This window comes from Pleurodeles waltl, chromosome 4_2 (genome assembly GCF_031143425.1).
Source record: "Pleurodeles waltl isolate 20211129_DDA chromosome 4_2, aPleWal1.hap1.20221129, whole genome shotgun sequence".
Classification (NCBI taxonomy): domain Eukaryota; kingdom Metazoa; phylum Chordata; class Amphibia; order Caudata; family Salamandridae; genus Pleurodeles; species Pleurodeles waltl.
The window spans coordinates 556,050,732-556,067,990 of NC_090443.1; the positions used below are offsets into that span (position 1 = coordinate 556,050,732).

General features: G+C 39.3%; 1 protein-coding gene across 4 annotated transcripts in view; it reads right to left on the minus strand.

Moving 5' to 3' along the window:
* The window catches only part of NOS1AP (nitric oxide synthase 1 adaptor protein), a 768,603-nt gene that overhangs the window by 254,812 nt on the left and 496,532 nt on the right, over positions 1 to 17,259 (minus strand). For all 4 annotated transcript variants that reach the window (XM_069232106.1, XM_069232105.1, XM_069232108.1 and 1 more), the window contains exon 5: positions 6,626 to 6,734. In XM_069232106.1, the coding sequence (XP_069088207.1) occupies positions 6,626 to 6,734 (109 nt within the window). The remainder of the gene's footprint in view (positions 1 to 6,625; positions 6,735 to 17,259) is intronic.

The window sequence follows — 17,259 nt, forward strand, 5'->3', positions numbered from 1 at the left end:
GTGGGTTCAGGAGCACCAGTAGTGTATTTGGCAGTGCCCGGGAGCCACTGTGCAGCCATCAGGGACACACCCCTTGTGCAGATCACCGAATTCCTCTGTACACATTTGCCACAGTCTCACATTTGAAAATGTAGCGCAGCACTTTCCCCAGACCTGCTCAGCAGCTTAGCAGGTGAAGCAGGTTACAGTGGCCCCGAGCTGGGGCAGGGCTCTCCAGTCCCAGGCTTGGGGTAACCTCAGGGTAGGTGCTGTCCATGGAGCTGTGGGATGTCCAGCTCAGACCAGCTGTAGGGCAGTGGGTTGCTCTGAGGAGTTATTTTTGTCCCTATAACTCTACTTGACCCCCTTCCCCCCACAAAAATACGTTTTGACATCAAAATAAAGTATATAGGTCTCATGGTTCCTGAAATATTACATCATCACTGCAACACATCCACCATTTTTAAAAATGTCTTTCAGACAAAAAATCAGTGCAGATTAGCAATGTCTACCCAAGCTAAATTACTTCTCCAATGGTGCAAAATCACAAATCAAAAGTGAAAACTTCTGGGTAGCAATTTTTTTTTCACAAAGGTATATCAAGCAACCAGGACTATATGTTCTATTGTGTTGGCTAAAAATCAGTGACAACCAGTTTTTAAGCTAGGATAGCCTCATTCTTCACTTTAGTGATCTTTCTGCAGATTTCAATCAGTTTGGTTGCTTTACTATTATGATACTACAGCTTTTCTAGCTAGAGTCCTTAGACTCCTTCAGGAACATAATTTATTTTCCCATCAAAAGAAATGCTTAATTTGAGCTGGTGTTCGCAGGTACTGGGCACCAGAACTCATTTTTCATCAAACTTTGGCCCTGAGCAAAAGAGAGAAAGGCAGAAAAGAGAGAAAGGCAGAAAAGAGAGAAAGGCAGAAAAGGGAAGAATAAAAAGATGGGAAAACACGGATGAAAAAGAAACTGCGACAGTTAAGTTCAGAGAAGCACCAGGTGGGATCAGAACTAGGTAGTCCTGGTATTTTTTTGTAATACTTAGATTACTTTTTTAAATGAAATAAGCACTATGGAGCAGGATGGGGGTCTTTTTGTTGCAGTCCACTTTCCTTAAGAGCCATACCTATTGTATATTGACTCTCCTATATCCCATTAACAGAAGCCAGATCCACATTGGAAATAACAGGAAGTGTCTCATACTTTGAGATGGTTCATTACAACCACTAAAGTGAGCCTGGCCATGGCAGAGTCATATATGGAATTAGGCGGGGCTCCCCCCCACCAGCAGCAGCACTGGAAGAGACAGCCTATGCGCCTGCATAGTAGCGGTCTGCACAACATGTGACTAACTCTTAGATCAGTGTTACCCTGCATAGGTCCTGGAGGGCAGGGTCTGTGCCAGATTTTCAGGATAACCATTTAGACTCGCTGTACGTTTGGGTGACCAGATTTTAAAGCCAAAAACGGCGACATTTCCCAAAAATAGAAGGGCTACAATTTTACTTCAATCGAGCTCACAGAAAGACAGCACTCACCAGCTTAGACTTCGGAAGAGGCACTAAGAAAGTACATGAAATGCAATTGTTAAAGTCAGTATTATGCGTGGTAATTAAATTGCTTTCCTATAACAGCTGCTGACTATCCCTGGTTTGGAAAACAAAAAGGCACCCTATACCATTTTCAGTCACAGTCTACCCGCTTTAAAAACCGGGACATGAGCTAAACTAGCAGAAATCTGCCGGGCCGGATGGAACTGTTCCGGCAAATCCGGGCCACCTGCTCACTTTAGCTGTAGGTATATTTGATTGTGGATATCCTGAAAACCTGGCACTGATCTGGACCTTCAGGACCTTTGTTGGGCACCCCTAACAATTTACCAGGAAGGTAAACTGAAAGGGGTTCCTGAAATCACAGGTTTTTGCCGCTCCTGGGGAGGCATACACTCCATTTGAGACTCGTCGTCTTCCTAGGCCTATAATCGCAAACTGAGGAACACTTTTTCAGCTACAACGAAGAAAACATAGTTCGTTTAAGAGATTCATTCAGCTCCACCGGGCTCGTGAAATGTTTTGTAGATAAAATATTCCTGTTGAAAATCTTGGCTTTAAATCTAACAGAAATGCATGTTATGTGCAATAATCTTAGCTCCTAATGTTTAATTGTGTAATTCTTCGTAGAAGCAAAGCACTCTCATGGCCTTTAAATCTCTTTTGTTGCTCAGAAGACAGTGCTGTGTGACATTAAATAAATGAAATAAAACACACGTCGACTGATGTTGAAGGGAAAGAAATACAAAGTGAATAGGCCGATGGCACAAACGCAAAAACCCTTCCTCCTCCCCAGTCACCCTTCCATCCACCCCCCCAAGCAGTTGCCCTCACTGTCCATCCACAACATTATTCCTATAATCCAGAGTTTTAGTAAACAATCAAATCTTGTATTATCCCACTTACGTTTTTATAACCGCGTAAAAAAATAAAACCAATTTACAGTGAAGAACATCATGTTAAGTAGCTTCCATATTTCCATAATTCTAAACTATGATCCTTGCACACTGTCCTAAAATGTGAGTTTCAAGATTTAAATGCAAACTCAATGGTCATTGGCTTTTTTCCAGTGTCCCAGGACTGATAAATCATTTGCAATAGGGGCCACAACTAGTACAGAGGAAGGTAGTAAGAGCAAGGGCTTTTTCTTAGTCACTCAGTGAGACGACCATCTCTCCATTGTAGAACTCAGCAGTGCTGAATTTATAAAATTATAGGGCCTAGAGGACAGCTGTGTCATAATCTTTATTTTAAAGAACACTTAAGAAAATTAATAGAGCTGCAGATTGGGTCTCACCTACTGATAGCTTTAACTATGTAAAGTTGAAGACAAAATGGTTACTTACCAGTAGCAGTAGTTTTGCAGCTTGAAGAGTTTTCTGAATTTACATGCTGTGCATTACTCCACCATCTAGCGGTTGTTTCCAGAATTGTCTTTTTTCTCCCTTTAGGTATCATCGGCCCCCATTTGGTGGTATGTCTGTCCCCTGTGTGACGTCAGATGGCGCCCAGGGTTTTCCTGCGTGTAGTCAGCATCTTCACATTCTTTTTTCTGTTGTTCGGTCTGGAAGCAACAGAGGAGCTCCAAAGGTTTTTGGGAAATTTCCTACGTTTTAAAAAAAAAAACCTGAATTAGGAAAACACGAAGAAAAGACGCTGACAGAGAAGGGGATTCCGTCAGGAACAGCCACGTGGTCAGAGAATAAGTCAAGGTAGGGCACACCTCCTTTAAATTTTGCCCTAAATGCCACCACAAGTTTGCACAGAGAGACCCCCACGAGGTCTGCAACCGCTGTCTGCCGAAAGACCACAGAGAAGAGGACTGCGAAGCCTGCTCTTCATTTGTCCTGAAAACCCTGAAGGTATGTAGGAGACACAGGCTGGAATTCTACCACACCGGAGCCATCACTAGCAAGTCAGGGATGACACACAGGGAACAGGAAATTACCAACAATGATAACGACAAAGTCGAGAAGGCCTACTCCGCCCACTGAGGTTTGGACATCGAAATCCTCCACACTGACACCGAGAAAAAACAGGCAGAGGAAAAAAGCTGCAAGAGACTCAGAAATAAGACAGCAAAAGCACCGAAAGGCCCAGAGTATCAAACCTCTGAGAAGAACAAAAATAAAAGGCAGCCTTGCATCGAGAAAAAAGTCGACCGAAGGTCAAACGAGAGCAAAAGATGCCCACGGATCACAGCCAAGGGGTACGAATGCCGACAAGATGTTGAAGCCATAGACGATCCCAGTTGCTCAAGAGAGTGCAAACAAGAAGTGGAAGCCTTTGGAGACGGCACATATGTCGATCCGGAAAAAGAGGCAATTACTGATGCTCGATGTGGAAGACCTGTTGTTTACAGTATAAATCCAGAGACTGATCTCTGGGTCAACCTTACTACTTTGTAAAAAAAAACATAAGTGCCAGCACCATTCGTAGGATGCCAGGGCAGCCTCCACCACCCACTGCCAATGACAGTACCAACACAACTACTAACCATTCCACTCCTACAAGTCTGACAAATCAGACTATTGAAGGCTACCAAAAGCTATAGGAATGGTGTTAAATAGTCTGAAATGGCATGTTTAATTTATATTTAATTATAAAACACCGTGGTTGTGTTCATCTCAAAATTAGACACACAGCAAAACCAGGTAGTGGATTGATATTAGTGCTAAGAATTACGTAACTGTGCTGTGCACTGGAAACTACCGCCTCAAATTAAGCACTGGTCAACCTCTCGTTTATGATCAGATGGCTTGCGTCTCATTTCGATGCTGGTGATACAATGGCTTTCCTTATATTCTATTTTTGTTCCCAGCCATAGGTGTAGATTCTTTGCCATTATTTTTGATTGGATGAGTTGTATAATTCCACTGCTGACATCAGGGATTAGTTCCTATCTGTATTAGTACCCCACGGGAGTGATTCACTTTTCTCACTCTTTTTCCACATTTTCGCCTTGCCGTCCAACATTGTCTTTCACCCATCGTTACCATCATCTCCCACTCCGTGTCACTCCTCATTCCCCTTTAATATTTATTTGTTTTATATCCTTTCATTGAAGACCTGGTTGTTACACACTGCTACTGGCCTGCTCGCTTGCACCCAAATGTGTGGAAGCCTGCAGATACTTTAATGATGTTTTTCATTTACCAATTAAAAATGGCTGTTGGCCATCTTATCATGGTAAATTAATGAAAATAAATGCAACACGAATGCTTGCAAGATTACTTCAGGCCATGACCATGCCCGCATGCACATGCAACAGCGGTCATCTCACAATGATTTTTGATACAATATGACAAAGTTTCATGATGGCAGCCTGTTCATATGCACACATGCCCAGGGGTCCTCACCCACGATGGCCATCTAAGAGTGTTTTTATCAAATTATAACAAGAATCGATGTATCAGTAGAACGATGAAATACTGTATGGGCGCAGATTGTCAGTGACGTGTACGCAAATAATAGAGTTAAACCTTTCCAGAAGGCTCCACAAAAATATTTGGTATTGGACCAAGCCAGTTCCTTCAATCTGCTAGTCTCTTGCAAACAACTCAAACTGTGGGTGGCTTGTGTCGGAGCACCTAGGACCTTGCATTTGCTGGCTACCATGATAGACATGGGGTAATGAACCAGACTTGTTACAATCGTATGTGCAGTGCTTAGGTTTGGAAAATATAGCGAGACCCTTGAGATTAGAGCCACCTGAGATGGGGACTGCTCCAAATAGATTACAGACACCGAACGAGCTTCAGCTTGCCAATAAGTGAAGCACTTCCATCAAATGTGCGTTAGTACATTGTTATTTCTATAAAGCGTATACTCAACCACACTGAATTTGCTCTGCATCTACCCTGTTAAATAAACCGCTTGCCCAATATGTGGGGAGAAAGACGCAGAGTTTATTCACATGACATGGTTGTGGCCCAAAATCCAAGTGTTGTGTACATCAGAAGCTACACAAGGCCACATGCAGCTTGCAGGTACTAACCATGAAGCAATAAATGTTGGGCGTTGCCTCAAGGTCCAGATAAAGTAAACGGAGATGCAAGTTTGTGTCTTTGAACACAATAACAACAAAATGAGCATAACCATTCATGAGATGCCGGTCAGAGAGCCACAGGCAGCTAAATGGCTGCAGCATACTCTGGTCTGGGCGACTGCAGAGGAGGGTTATATGAAATACACCAGATTTGATTCAAAACTTACTGATGATTTAACACAAGTTTGGGTGAATGGCCACACACATTTGAAATTCAGACTTTTCTAAATTCTACCTCTGCTGAGTTTTTTACTAAGCAATCCCGGGTCGATCAAGAGATTGCTCGCTTCAGTTTTACAGGCAAATGCTAAGATGGACTTTTCTGAAACTAGCAGATATTTCAAGCTAAGACTTTGTTTTTGGCTACAAAATAAGGCAGCATCTTGGCACACAGACTAGAAAAATAGTTTGTCTTCCTACGGAAACTTCGATTTCAGTGAAACATTCCAGTATCTTGACATTGTCATTCTATTCCAGATCTGCTTGAAGGAAGCCTGCCACAATTCTACAAAATGATACAAAAATACCGGAATTTACACATCAAAAATAATATTTGTTAACTATACTGCATTAAGAAGTAGACATCCACAGTAATAGAACACTCAGCCTTTTGGGTCTAAAATGTACTTCAACTAGCAATATCTGCTCAGGAAGAATGCAGATGATGGTATGAAGCCACCTTTCCCGGCTTTGGCATTAATTTAAACTTCACTAATTGATAATTAGGCCTCTTCTGAGAGCTGTAACCTGATTTCACCTCAATCGAATCAAGTGAACTAAAGTGCAAAAGTACGGTCGTTTGTAGAAGAAAATGCCAAACTGCAGTATGGGATCCTTGAAGGCATGGAGTTGTGTGGTAACCTTACATTCAGGTAGCTTTCAAGTGCCCCACATTTATACCAGCGTAAGGAACTTAAAAAAAGGGCCGCACAACCGTACATGCACATTGCTTGCACTTTAATAACACAGAAAAGGACAGAAGAAGACGGAGAGGATTCTCATTTAATTGAGAACCACTTTGAATTATGGAACATCATAATACCTTCTTTTTCGACTTGAAGACATTGCATCTGAAGATATTGCTGGAACCGTCTCTGGCAATGTAGCTAAAAATCTTAAGATCCTGTGAGTCGTGTGACACATAGAATATTCTGTGGATGAACAGAAGAGAACAGTTATCAGTACGGCTTTGGGTGCAAACAATTTATTTGATCGTTTTTATTATTACTTTATCAAAAATATCAAAGTATTACAGTATGGAGAAAATTTTTGAAAAGCAAAATAAAAGACAATGCAAAACGAGCCATTAACAAAGTCATCTCAAATAATTCTCTTCAAAAACTCAATAACGTTAAAACAAAGCATTGTCTCTGCTACTACTGAAGTGGTAATGTTGACTAAGTCCTTCAGTCAAGCAAATCATTTGTTCTTAAATCATTCAACTGCTTGCAGTGAATGAGCACATGACCAGTGTGTGTTGAATAGGACACAAAATTAATATTTTATGCTTTTCCTGGGAACTCCCCATGAGGCCTCCTTGACTGCCAAAACCTGCACCTGATTAAAGTGAAAATTCGTTTCCATTATTCTCAAAGGGTCAGCAAAATTCTTTCAATGGAAGAGCACCTTCAAACTACTGAAGTCATCCTGGTCTTCCCTCCATGCTTCATTGTTTAGACATTTCTATCTAAAATTCCAGCACCATAAGAAACCACCCAATTTTTTTTTTTTTTACAAAAAATATCTTTCATTGACTTTGCATATTGTGAGTTCATATCAAGATGGAGGCATGATTCCATTGAACGAGCAACTAAGAATTCTGGAAAATGTGTATCTGCCACCAAGTATCTGTTGGATGTAGTATGAGGTGTAGCATGAATTTAGTTGATTTCCTGTAACAACTGTCCTACAGCCAACACCTGAGCAGCGCATGCTCTGCGCCATGTGGAGGCCATCTAGAATTTTCCCTTCAAATGAGCATAGATTTCCATCTGACTGCAGACCATAGGTGGAGCCTGTTTGAGTCTTTTGTGACCATGGTTGGTAACACACAATGCCCCAGCATACATACAGAGGAAGTACAAATGTTTTTTTGCTTTCTGACCTCCTAGAGCTTCTCTTGGTGATTGAACATCCACAGAGTAATGTTTATTGAACTTATGCAGTGAAGATCAAGTTGCAGTCGTTAAAGGAAACGATTCCAATAAATGCTAGAATTGCTCCCTTTTTCCTTGATAAGCGAGCCATAATGCAGATAGCTAAAGTTCTGTTGGCAAATGCACGCAAACGCAGCATGGTTGATACAATTCATCATGCTATATAACCCTTTGCGACTAGGGTATCATGCACTTGTAGATGTATGTGCTACGAAAACTGTTGTGTATATCTGAATTTTTAGGTCTAGCGTTAGCCAATATCTTTGATTTTACTAAAATTATATGTATGATACACTAACATACAGGGGCTTTCAGCCATCTCTCTTCATCCACTGATATGTTCTGTCATTCACATTTTGTTTTCAACCCATTACAGCACACAACATGGATCAAAGGGTCAGCCCACTTCAGCCATGAGTTATCTTCACTGTGGCTGATTGCATGTTGCTCTTTAATCTAGGAGAACACCTGCACACAAAAGTAGTTTTCGTTAGCCACAAAAATTGCCACATTTTGACAAGCGCTGTGACATTAAGGATGGTGAGACACACACAAGCACAACAATTACTTTTTCCTCAACAGGTGTTGGTGAGCAACCTTGGATGTTTTTATGTAACCAATTTCAAGCCAAATTGCATTAACAACTGCAAATCTTTCTACCTGGGAGAGGGGCCGCCATTTTAAGAGTGTGATTGCAATGAGTTTGACTGTACTGTGGTATCTGATGCAGATTTTCTGTCTCATTTAATGCGCCATGTGAACACTATGAATGCACACTTGTTTCATTTTTACTTAAATGACTTGCTCTGAACTCCTTAAAATAAAGTTAAGTGGTGATTCCGATAAGGAGTTTAACAGCCATTTTCATTGTACTTGTCTGACAAACTTTTTTTTTTTTAAAGAAATTCTATTGTTAACTACTGTGGTTTGTACTTAAGATATTACTGCTCGATGTTCAAGACTTCGTTTCTCTGCGCAAAAAAGGAAAATTAGAAATCGTTAAACTGATACTAATAAGGCATTTGCCCCTCTGACTAATAATAAAGCCGTAACATTGCTATTTTGATATCAAGTCTAGAATCTAATGAGTGGTTGAAGAACTTTTTGTCAAGATTCTTATGCAACATTGTTATTTGCCTCACTACATTCTTTAAGACGTGTTTCTTCAAAATCAATATGACAACACATCTATGACGTATACCAATGAAAATATTTCTTCTCTGTTATCACTTGCGGAGCATCTAAACCCTGTGCATTCCAGTTGTACCATATAGGAGGGAAACATTTTTTTTTTAAATAACTAGCAATATCAATCACAAACAAGGAAAGGAGGGACCGGGAGTGTTGTGGTCCACTGTACAATCTCCCAACAATAGTACTTAAATATAGGTACACTGTTCCAATCAAAGCAATTACACCAGGAGACCTGTGATCTCAGGAGCTAGAACCCTCAAGCATCACATTGGATGGCTAACATCATCATTGGGAAATGCTCCTCACCAGGCTGGCGCTGCAATGCCTAGTGGGCACCCCGGTATGGGGGGCTCTCAGCCGAACTGTCGTTATAGCGACTGGTACGTTCAACTATCCAATCGTAATGCTAAAAGTCACCACCAAAAATGTGATAAAGAGGTTAAAATTGGTTATTCATCCACTAAACACCATCATTTAATCAATCTGAAATAACAGGGATGAAGACCAAGGTTAAAAAATAGGAAAGCTTGAAAGAAAAATTGAGGATTATGCTCAAAATCTTTCGAAGATGATAAATCTAGTAGAGAATCCTTAACATTAAAAGGACCTCTATTCTCTGGTCGACATGTTTCGCGTCTGTTGGTCCAGCCGGATCCATTGACGCTTCATCAGGACCTATACAACTCAATAGTAGGAATGGGTATCACAGACAAGGATACATAAATACCGGTCACTTACATTAAAGTTAACTGGTTAACACAGGTAACCGACCCCTAGTCGAGATCAGGTTCCTTAGGTGGTACGTTTCAGGGACTCAAGGTGACACTAAATATTATTAATGACAGCGAAATACAAGGTTAATATTGTGAAACCAGACAAGAGAAGGTGACATCTATTTCTGTCAAAAATGGCTAAAGATTAAATAATAAATAGTAGCTGTAGGGCACATAAAGTAGTCAAAAGAGGTAATGCTGCATATTACCATCATTGCTACTATTATTACTAGTCAAATATGCTGTCTACATAAGCAAAATAGGTAGGGAAGTGCTAAGGGTTGACCCATATATCATGATCATGAATACCAATCTAAAAAACAACGCTCGTTTCAAGGTAAACATTGGAAAGAGTATAATAACTCGAGGGGTAAATGTTCACCAAACCCAAAGTGACGTCATTAAAAGGGGATCGAGGTGGGCCTGTGAGATATGTAGGGGAATGTGATAAAAATCGAGTGACTAGCCCCATTCTTCAATACGAAGTGCCCATTGTTATGTCTGAGCAGGAATAAGTACTTACAGAATCATCCCTGGTCCATCTTGTTGGACCTATCCTCAGAAACATGCGACCCGGAAAACAACCGGATCAGACGTTGTCCGAGCTACAAATAGACGCTGCGGGGCCCGCGCCCGAGCGCGTCTCTTCGTGAAAATAAACGAAGGACTAGCGGGAGTCTCGATCGTGTCAGAGATAGACGATGGGCTACAGGTGTCGGATCGCACTAGTAGTTCCCATCACTCTAAAAAGGACGATTCGAGCTCTAATGTACTGTTTGTTAATAACCCCGTGTTTGAGGGCAATCAAATAGGAATGTGAATAATCCTCTCCACTGAAATGTAATTTGTGGAGCAGTATAAAAGTTACAAGTATAAAAATTATCATTTGTAAAAAGATGTTAGTACAAAGAAATGCCGGATCAGGGGAAAATATGCATATATATAATAATGCTACGTCATATTAGACAGGATATCTTAATGACAAGAAGCCTAAAATAGGTAATATCTAAAAAGAAACCACTGAAATATCAGAATAATGTGAAGGGTAGAAAAATGATTGAGGCTATATTCATAGGAATAGCCTGGAGGTCATGTATTCAGGGTGATAGGGAGGTCCAGGGGATATCGTCATTAAGTCCCCGTAGTTGCGTCCCTAATTTGAATACCCATTTTTGTTCAATCCTAAACAGTGCCCTAGAGTCGTCAGGGCGGATTGTAGGTGCTTCAATTACAACCCACCAATAGCAATATCAATCATCACAAGTGTCCAAATCTAGTTAGTCATTCAACAAACGTGCAGAGTCCTGAATGGAAAACTATGGAGGACAATAATGCTCAGAAGGTAGACTGAGTACCTTTGGCGATTCTTAAACACGCTGCTGCTAACGAACCATCTAGGACAGGAACAATTAATAAACAAAAAAACAAAGACCCATCATTTCCAATCGAATCCTCGACTTCAGTTTCAATTTTAATTCTTCTAGAGGAGATCAGAGCACTGAAACCATACATTGAAAAAAACTAATACGATTGCAATGATTGACACACATTCACTGCCTCAGTCAGGATGATATCTGGTGACTTCTGCAGTTGGAGTGGCTGTGCTCGCATGTGCTGACTTTTAGGAGGAAGGTGGGACATATAATATCCGGTATAGTTGGAGCACCATTGGGGTTCACCCCTTTAGTGGCGTTAATGGGCCACATTAAAGACCTCCCTGAAGCGAACAGGATACTGACTTCACTGTTTGTACTTGCTAAGCGGAGAGTGGCTATGAAATTGAATTGAGTTCAGGCCCCGAAAAGCACAAATTGGCTACATTACGTAGCTTTGTGTAATGAACAACTGAACAACTGAGAGACTACTGGGAACTCCTGCCTCTGTACTCTGTCCAAAGGGTATCTGGGCACCAGTAGTACAATACTATCTACAAACTCGGATGGGTGATAGAACTGGAGAGAGACTAATCTGTGTGAGTCAGAGCCCTGAACAGTGCTGTGGGCTGGGATGAAACTGCTACATGGTGGTGGGGGGATGGGAGGGGGTACATTTATAAACAAGTGAGTAATGGGTGTTCTAAGATGTGACAATTGTGCCCTTGGGTCACTCCATATGTAAAGTACAGGATGAGACACATTGCTTTTTGGAGCGTGTCTAACAGAATATATGCTACATTTGTACCGTGTATCTGCTGAAGTTTACTGATACAACTTAAAAAATAAGAGATTGAAGGGATTAAAAGACAAATAGTCTTTTATGGATAAGAGAGTAACAGAAGTGAAAAAAAGTGAGTGACCTGCAAGAAGTTCTGGTCAAAGTGGAAAATCTAAAGTCTGAAGTAGCAGACATCAAAAAAACATGACAAAGGTCTTGAAAACAGAAATCATATAAATAATTTCAGAATTTATTGAGTTCCAGGAGGTACAGAATGCAATTACCCCCATTGTTGTTTTTTAAATATGTTATTCCAAAAGTTTTAGATTTATCTGCTTTCATTCATCTTAACTCAAATATCTCACAGACTTGGTCCAAAGTCGGACACCAGGTCCAGGGGAATTCTAGTTATGTTTTGTAGAACATACTGACCACATTCCAGTTCCTAATGCAGTAAAAATGAGGAAGCCGATGACATGTCTGGTCAAGAAAATTCTATTACCAGGATGTAGCCAAGGCAACTGCTGATAGATGCATTTTCTTCATGATCATAGAGGAGAGATGGAGATATCTAAGACTTAGGTGTACTGTTAATATAACATCAGCCATTTATTTGTTGTTAGAAACCTTTGAACATTATTTTAATTAATCACCTTCTTTCTTTACACAGGTGTGTTTTCTTTGCTTCCAATATTCTTCCTGCATTATCTTTATATTTATGATGTCCTGGCTGTAAGGAGTAAATGTGTGCCCTTTATGTCCTTTATAGATTCCCCATCCCTTCAGAGTTGTATACACTTGAGTATGTCTTTCAATTGTCATTTATAGGACTTGTACTGTCTTTTGTACAGTGTTCTACTTTCTTTATTTCTGCTATTTTTCTCCCTGCTTTCAGTATCCTTCCTTCATGTACGGCATAAATGTAATCCTGATATAAGAGAGTATGCTTTCTTTTTCCTGGCACATCATTCATAGTCATTCATGAGTAAACGTTTAAGACAAACACTACTTAATGTGGAATTTGGTAGCATTCTCATTTCAGATCTTGCTCCTCTAATAATAGAATTTGATTTAGCCTCATTTCACCCTCATCCAAAAGATGGAGATTTAATAATTCAATACTGCTCTATCATTTACCTGAGGTAAAATTTCAGAATTTTGTAAAGGAATATTTTAATGTCAGTACTCCCCAAGGTACCGCTTCCTCTATTATTTAAGACTCCTTTAAAGCAATGGCATGAGGGGGGATTATTATTAAACATCCAGGTGACAAAAAGTGTAAAGAGGAAAAAAATCCAATAAGCATCTTGGCAACATTAAAAAACTTGAACACGTGATCAATCAAAATCTCAGAATTTGGTTTGTGAACATGAAAACTCTAAAACATTTTAATAAGTCCTCTACTGAAAACACACTAATCTATTTATTATTTCAAAAGACTAGGTATTATAGTAGTCAAAGCACATCAGCAGAATTACGTGAAAATGATCTATTTAAAGATTAGAAAAGAACACATAAAATAGAAGGGTAACAATATTTCAGATCACTTCTTTTCATTTTATAAAGATATACATACCTTGGAACATACACCTCATATATAATAATAAGAGTATTTACAATCAATTCAAGAACCATTAAGAGATTATGTTAATTTTTCCTTATTAGAAAAGGATACATCACTGGAAGAAATGATCAAAGCAGTTAAACTTTAAAAAGAGAAAGGAAGGCCTGAGGTTCTGATGGTCTCACAGATTCATTTTATTCAAATTTTCCAATATCATCATTTGCAAACACCTAGTGTTGTATCAATATTTCACAGATTCAAGTTAATCTCAAGCCACACTCCAAAAAGCAATGATATGTCTCACTCCTACAGGTAACTGTAATTTGAAATTATAAGATAAAAGTTAATTTAAATACTTACAAAATTCTAAAACTTTTAGACCAATCTCTCTAGGGTAATGTAGATTATAAGATATTTGCAAAGATCCTGGCTTTGTGGATTGATCTAATTTTATCTAAACCTTTTAGTGTGGAGCAATCCGGATTTGTAAAATGTTGGTTTTCTTCAGATAATACTAAAGTTTTCTTTAATGTTCTCAGTAAGACATCAAAACATGGTTACTCATCAGCTACAAATGCATTAGATGCTGAACAAAATGATATAATTGGCTGCCAATTTATGTTTCAAACTGGGCTTTAGTCCCAAGATGCGGAGTTTGATTTCATGGTCATACTCCTACAGCTGCTATCTTTGCAAACAATGCTCTGTCAGATTATTTTCTTTTAAAAAGAGGAATTTGACAGGGTTGTCCCTTATCTCCTCTCCTCTTCTGTTCATTGTAGCACTTGACCCTTTTTTCTCTAAATTGTGGTAGATTAGTCAAATTTCAAGTTTCATGTATAATACATTTCAACTGAGGTTATCTGTATATGCAGGTGATTTCTTCTCTACGTTTAAATTCTACCTTTTAAAGAAACAATTAACCCACATAAAATAGACAATTCAATGTCCTGGTGGAATTCTTTAATCCTTTTCTGGTAGGGATGTCTAAAATCTAATAAAATTATGCCTTTCCCTCTCATTTTATATATCTTATGTGTCAGTCCTATTCCAATCTCTGCTGTTTTTTTCAAGAAAACTGAGCTGACATTGGTTAAAATTGTATGGATTATTAAACATTCTTTTTACTGAGCAGATTAAATAAAAATTAAACATTAAACATTAAAAAAAAACATAAATGCTCCAAAAAGAAGATGGCAACCTTTCAGCAATAAAAATGGTCATATACCACTAACCATATACACGCAGCATTACGGATGCATAGTACAAAAGTTCAGGATGTGGAAGTATTAGCAAAAAAAATATAGCCGTGTTTTTAACAACCATCTGTGTAATTTAATGAAAATAGTGGTCATAAATGCTTTATAATATTGCCTCATCTTAAAGTCCTACATTGACAAGGGAAAAAAAGGAGTCTCAGAATATTAGGCAGCATTGTTTGAATTACTGTACCAAAGCCATAATAGAGAACCTGAAGAAGATCCTTCCAAGAAACGTAATTTTCCACATTTCTAAATTTCAAGTGCTATAGTGCAGGGAAGCTAGTTGATTCTAAACCAGGACATACAATCAGAGTAAAAATACAAAACAATAACAGGTCTGGAATACAGGAAACATAACAAGAAAGTCTTCTGAAAGAAACGTGCACACACACTGAACGTTAATACAGAGGCTCTCCTAAGTCCTCTCAAATTGTCTTGTGCGTTAAGGTGCTTGAAAAACTGGAAGAGTAGCTTCTCTTTCTCCCCAAATCTTATCAAAGTATAATGCAAGAATTAACCCATTTTGTATAATAGAAAAGGAATAATTCTGTTCCTGGACTCAAGTAAGCATTGCCACTAATTCAAAGTGTTAAAGAGTTATAGTATGACGAACTAGGGCCTCGAACGATTCCCATACAGTCATGTATCTTTTTATAGTTTTTGGGACTATAGTTGTTCGCCAGTATTTTAATACTAATGATCTAGCTACTGCTAGAGATGCCGCCATAAAATACTGAGCGTTCTTATCCAGTTGCCAAGTTCAGCTAGAAGCCCCCAAAAAAAACAAAAATTCTGCTTCAAGCTTAATTATAGTTTGTTCACAGGTGCTCATAATTTGGAAGACCGCTTCCCAGAATTGTGACAGCTTAGGACATATAAAAAAGATATGCAGCCAATCTCCCCTTTATTATTCAAGGCACACCTAAAGCATTTACTAGGGATGAACAGGTACCTTTTATGTATTACTTGCGGGATATAGTATGTCATCCACCTTCATAAGAAGCCCATTCTCTTGAAATTGGTTGCTCCAAGGTATTTATAACCCCATACTGAAAGATGTTCCAGTGCTCTAGCTGCTACCTGACATCCTGTCTCCCACTCTATTTTACTCAGATGATCTTCAACCTGGGAGGAAGCTGAGTATTTCCACAGAAATCTATACCAATTTCCTATTCCCATCAGTTGTATTTTATACCATAATTTTATCAAAGCCTCCATAGATTAAGTAATTTCTTGCAGGTGACTAGACATGAATCCTCTAATCTGCACAAAGCTATACCAAACCTTGTAATGCTCAGCGCCTATACATTACTGAACTTCTTCCCAGGCTGAAATCCTAGCCCCCAAATAAAAATCTCCCGATACTTGATATCCTCTGGAGTTTCAAAACCTGCAAACCGGCTTTGAAAGAAAAAACCCAAATGATTTGCACTCCTGCAGCCCTAAAAAAACAATGACATGAGGGTACTTGTCTTGCTTTAAAAAACGGTTCTCTACACCTATGATGTCCTCTAACACCTTACATTTAGTTCTTTTCAGCAATCTTGCCATCTCTAAAAAAAAAAAAAAAAAAAAAAAAAAATCATAAAGTTGCCTTTACAAGCCTGTACCATTTTCTAAAAAAAAAAAACTATCTAGACCACCCTCTTCTTTCCTCCGTCTAACCATTATTTCCAACCATGAAGCCCAGTAGTACAAGAAAAAATCAGGCAGGGCCAGTGTAATAATTACACGGTGATGATAAGAATAGTCCTTTATTCTGATAGTAGGTTCCTGTACAGATGTACTGGTAGTGGTGGTAATACAGCAACTCCCAGCACTCCAGCTTCAGCCTCTCCTCCTCCTGCCGCTTCCAGACTCCCCTTTCTCAACACTCCACCTAGAATCCCCCTTCCTCTACATTCTATTCCCACCTACAAGCCTATCACTACACATCTCCCCCCTTACACATCCTACAAAAGAGAATACACACAAAACTATATACAGATAATATCTATTACAATTAAAACAATATTAACCGTTCCTAATTTTGCATAAGTTTCCCATACTCCACTCCTTTCCATCATCCAGCTTAACCACACTGTTATACACCTTTATCACTTTTTGTGGTTTAGAAAACTTGCTTTCACCCTTCTTCACTACACCAAACCTTTTCACTACCACCCAATCACCAACTTCCACCTCAATCTTCTTCACTCTTCTCCTAATGTCATATCTTAATTTATTACGCTCCTGCTGATCTATTACCCTCATTCTCATCCTTCCCCGATCAACCCATACTTGTTTCTTTTCACATAACCACCAAGGAAATTCCTTCGTTGCTGGTTCTCTACCTTTAAGAGCAACAAATGGCGACTCCCCCGTTACCGAATGGGGTGTTACTCTATGTGCCCACAACATTCTGTTCAATTCCATTCTCCAATCTAGTCCATTCGCCAAAGAGAGTTGAATATTCTCCATAATCATTCGATTCACCCTCTACACTAATCCGTTAGCTTGCGGATGGAACAACGCAACCTTCTCATGTTTAATCCCCAATCCAGTCAGGAATTCCTTCATGCTTGCTGACACCA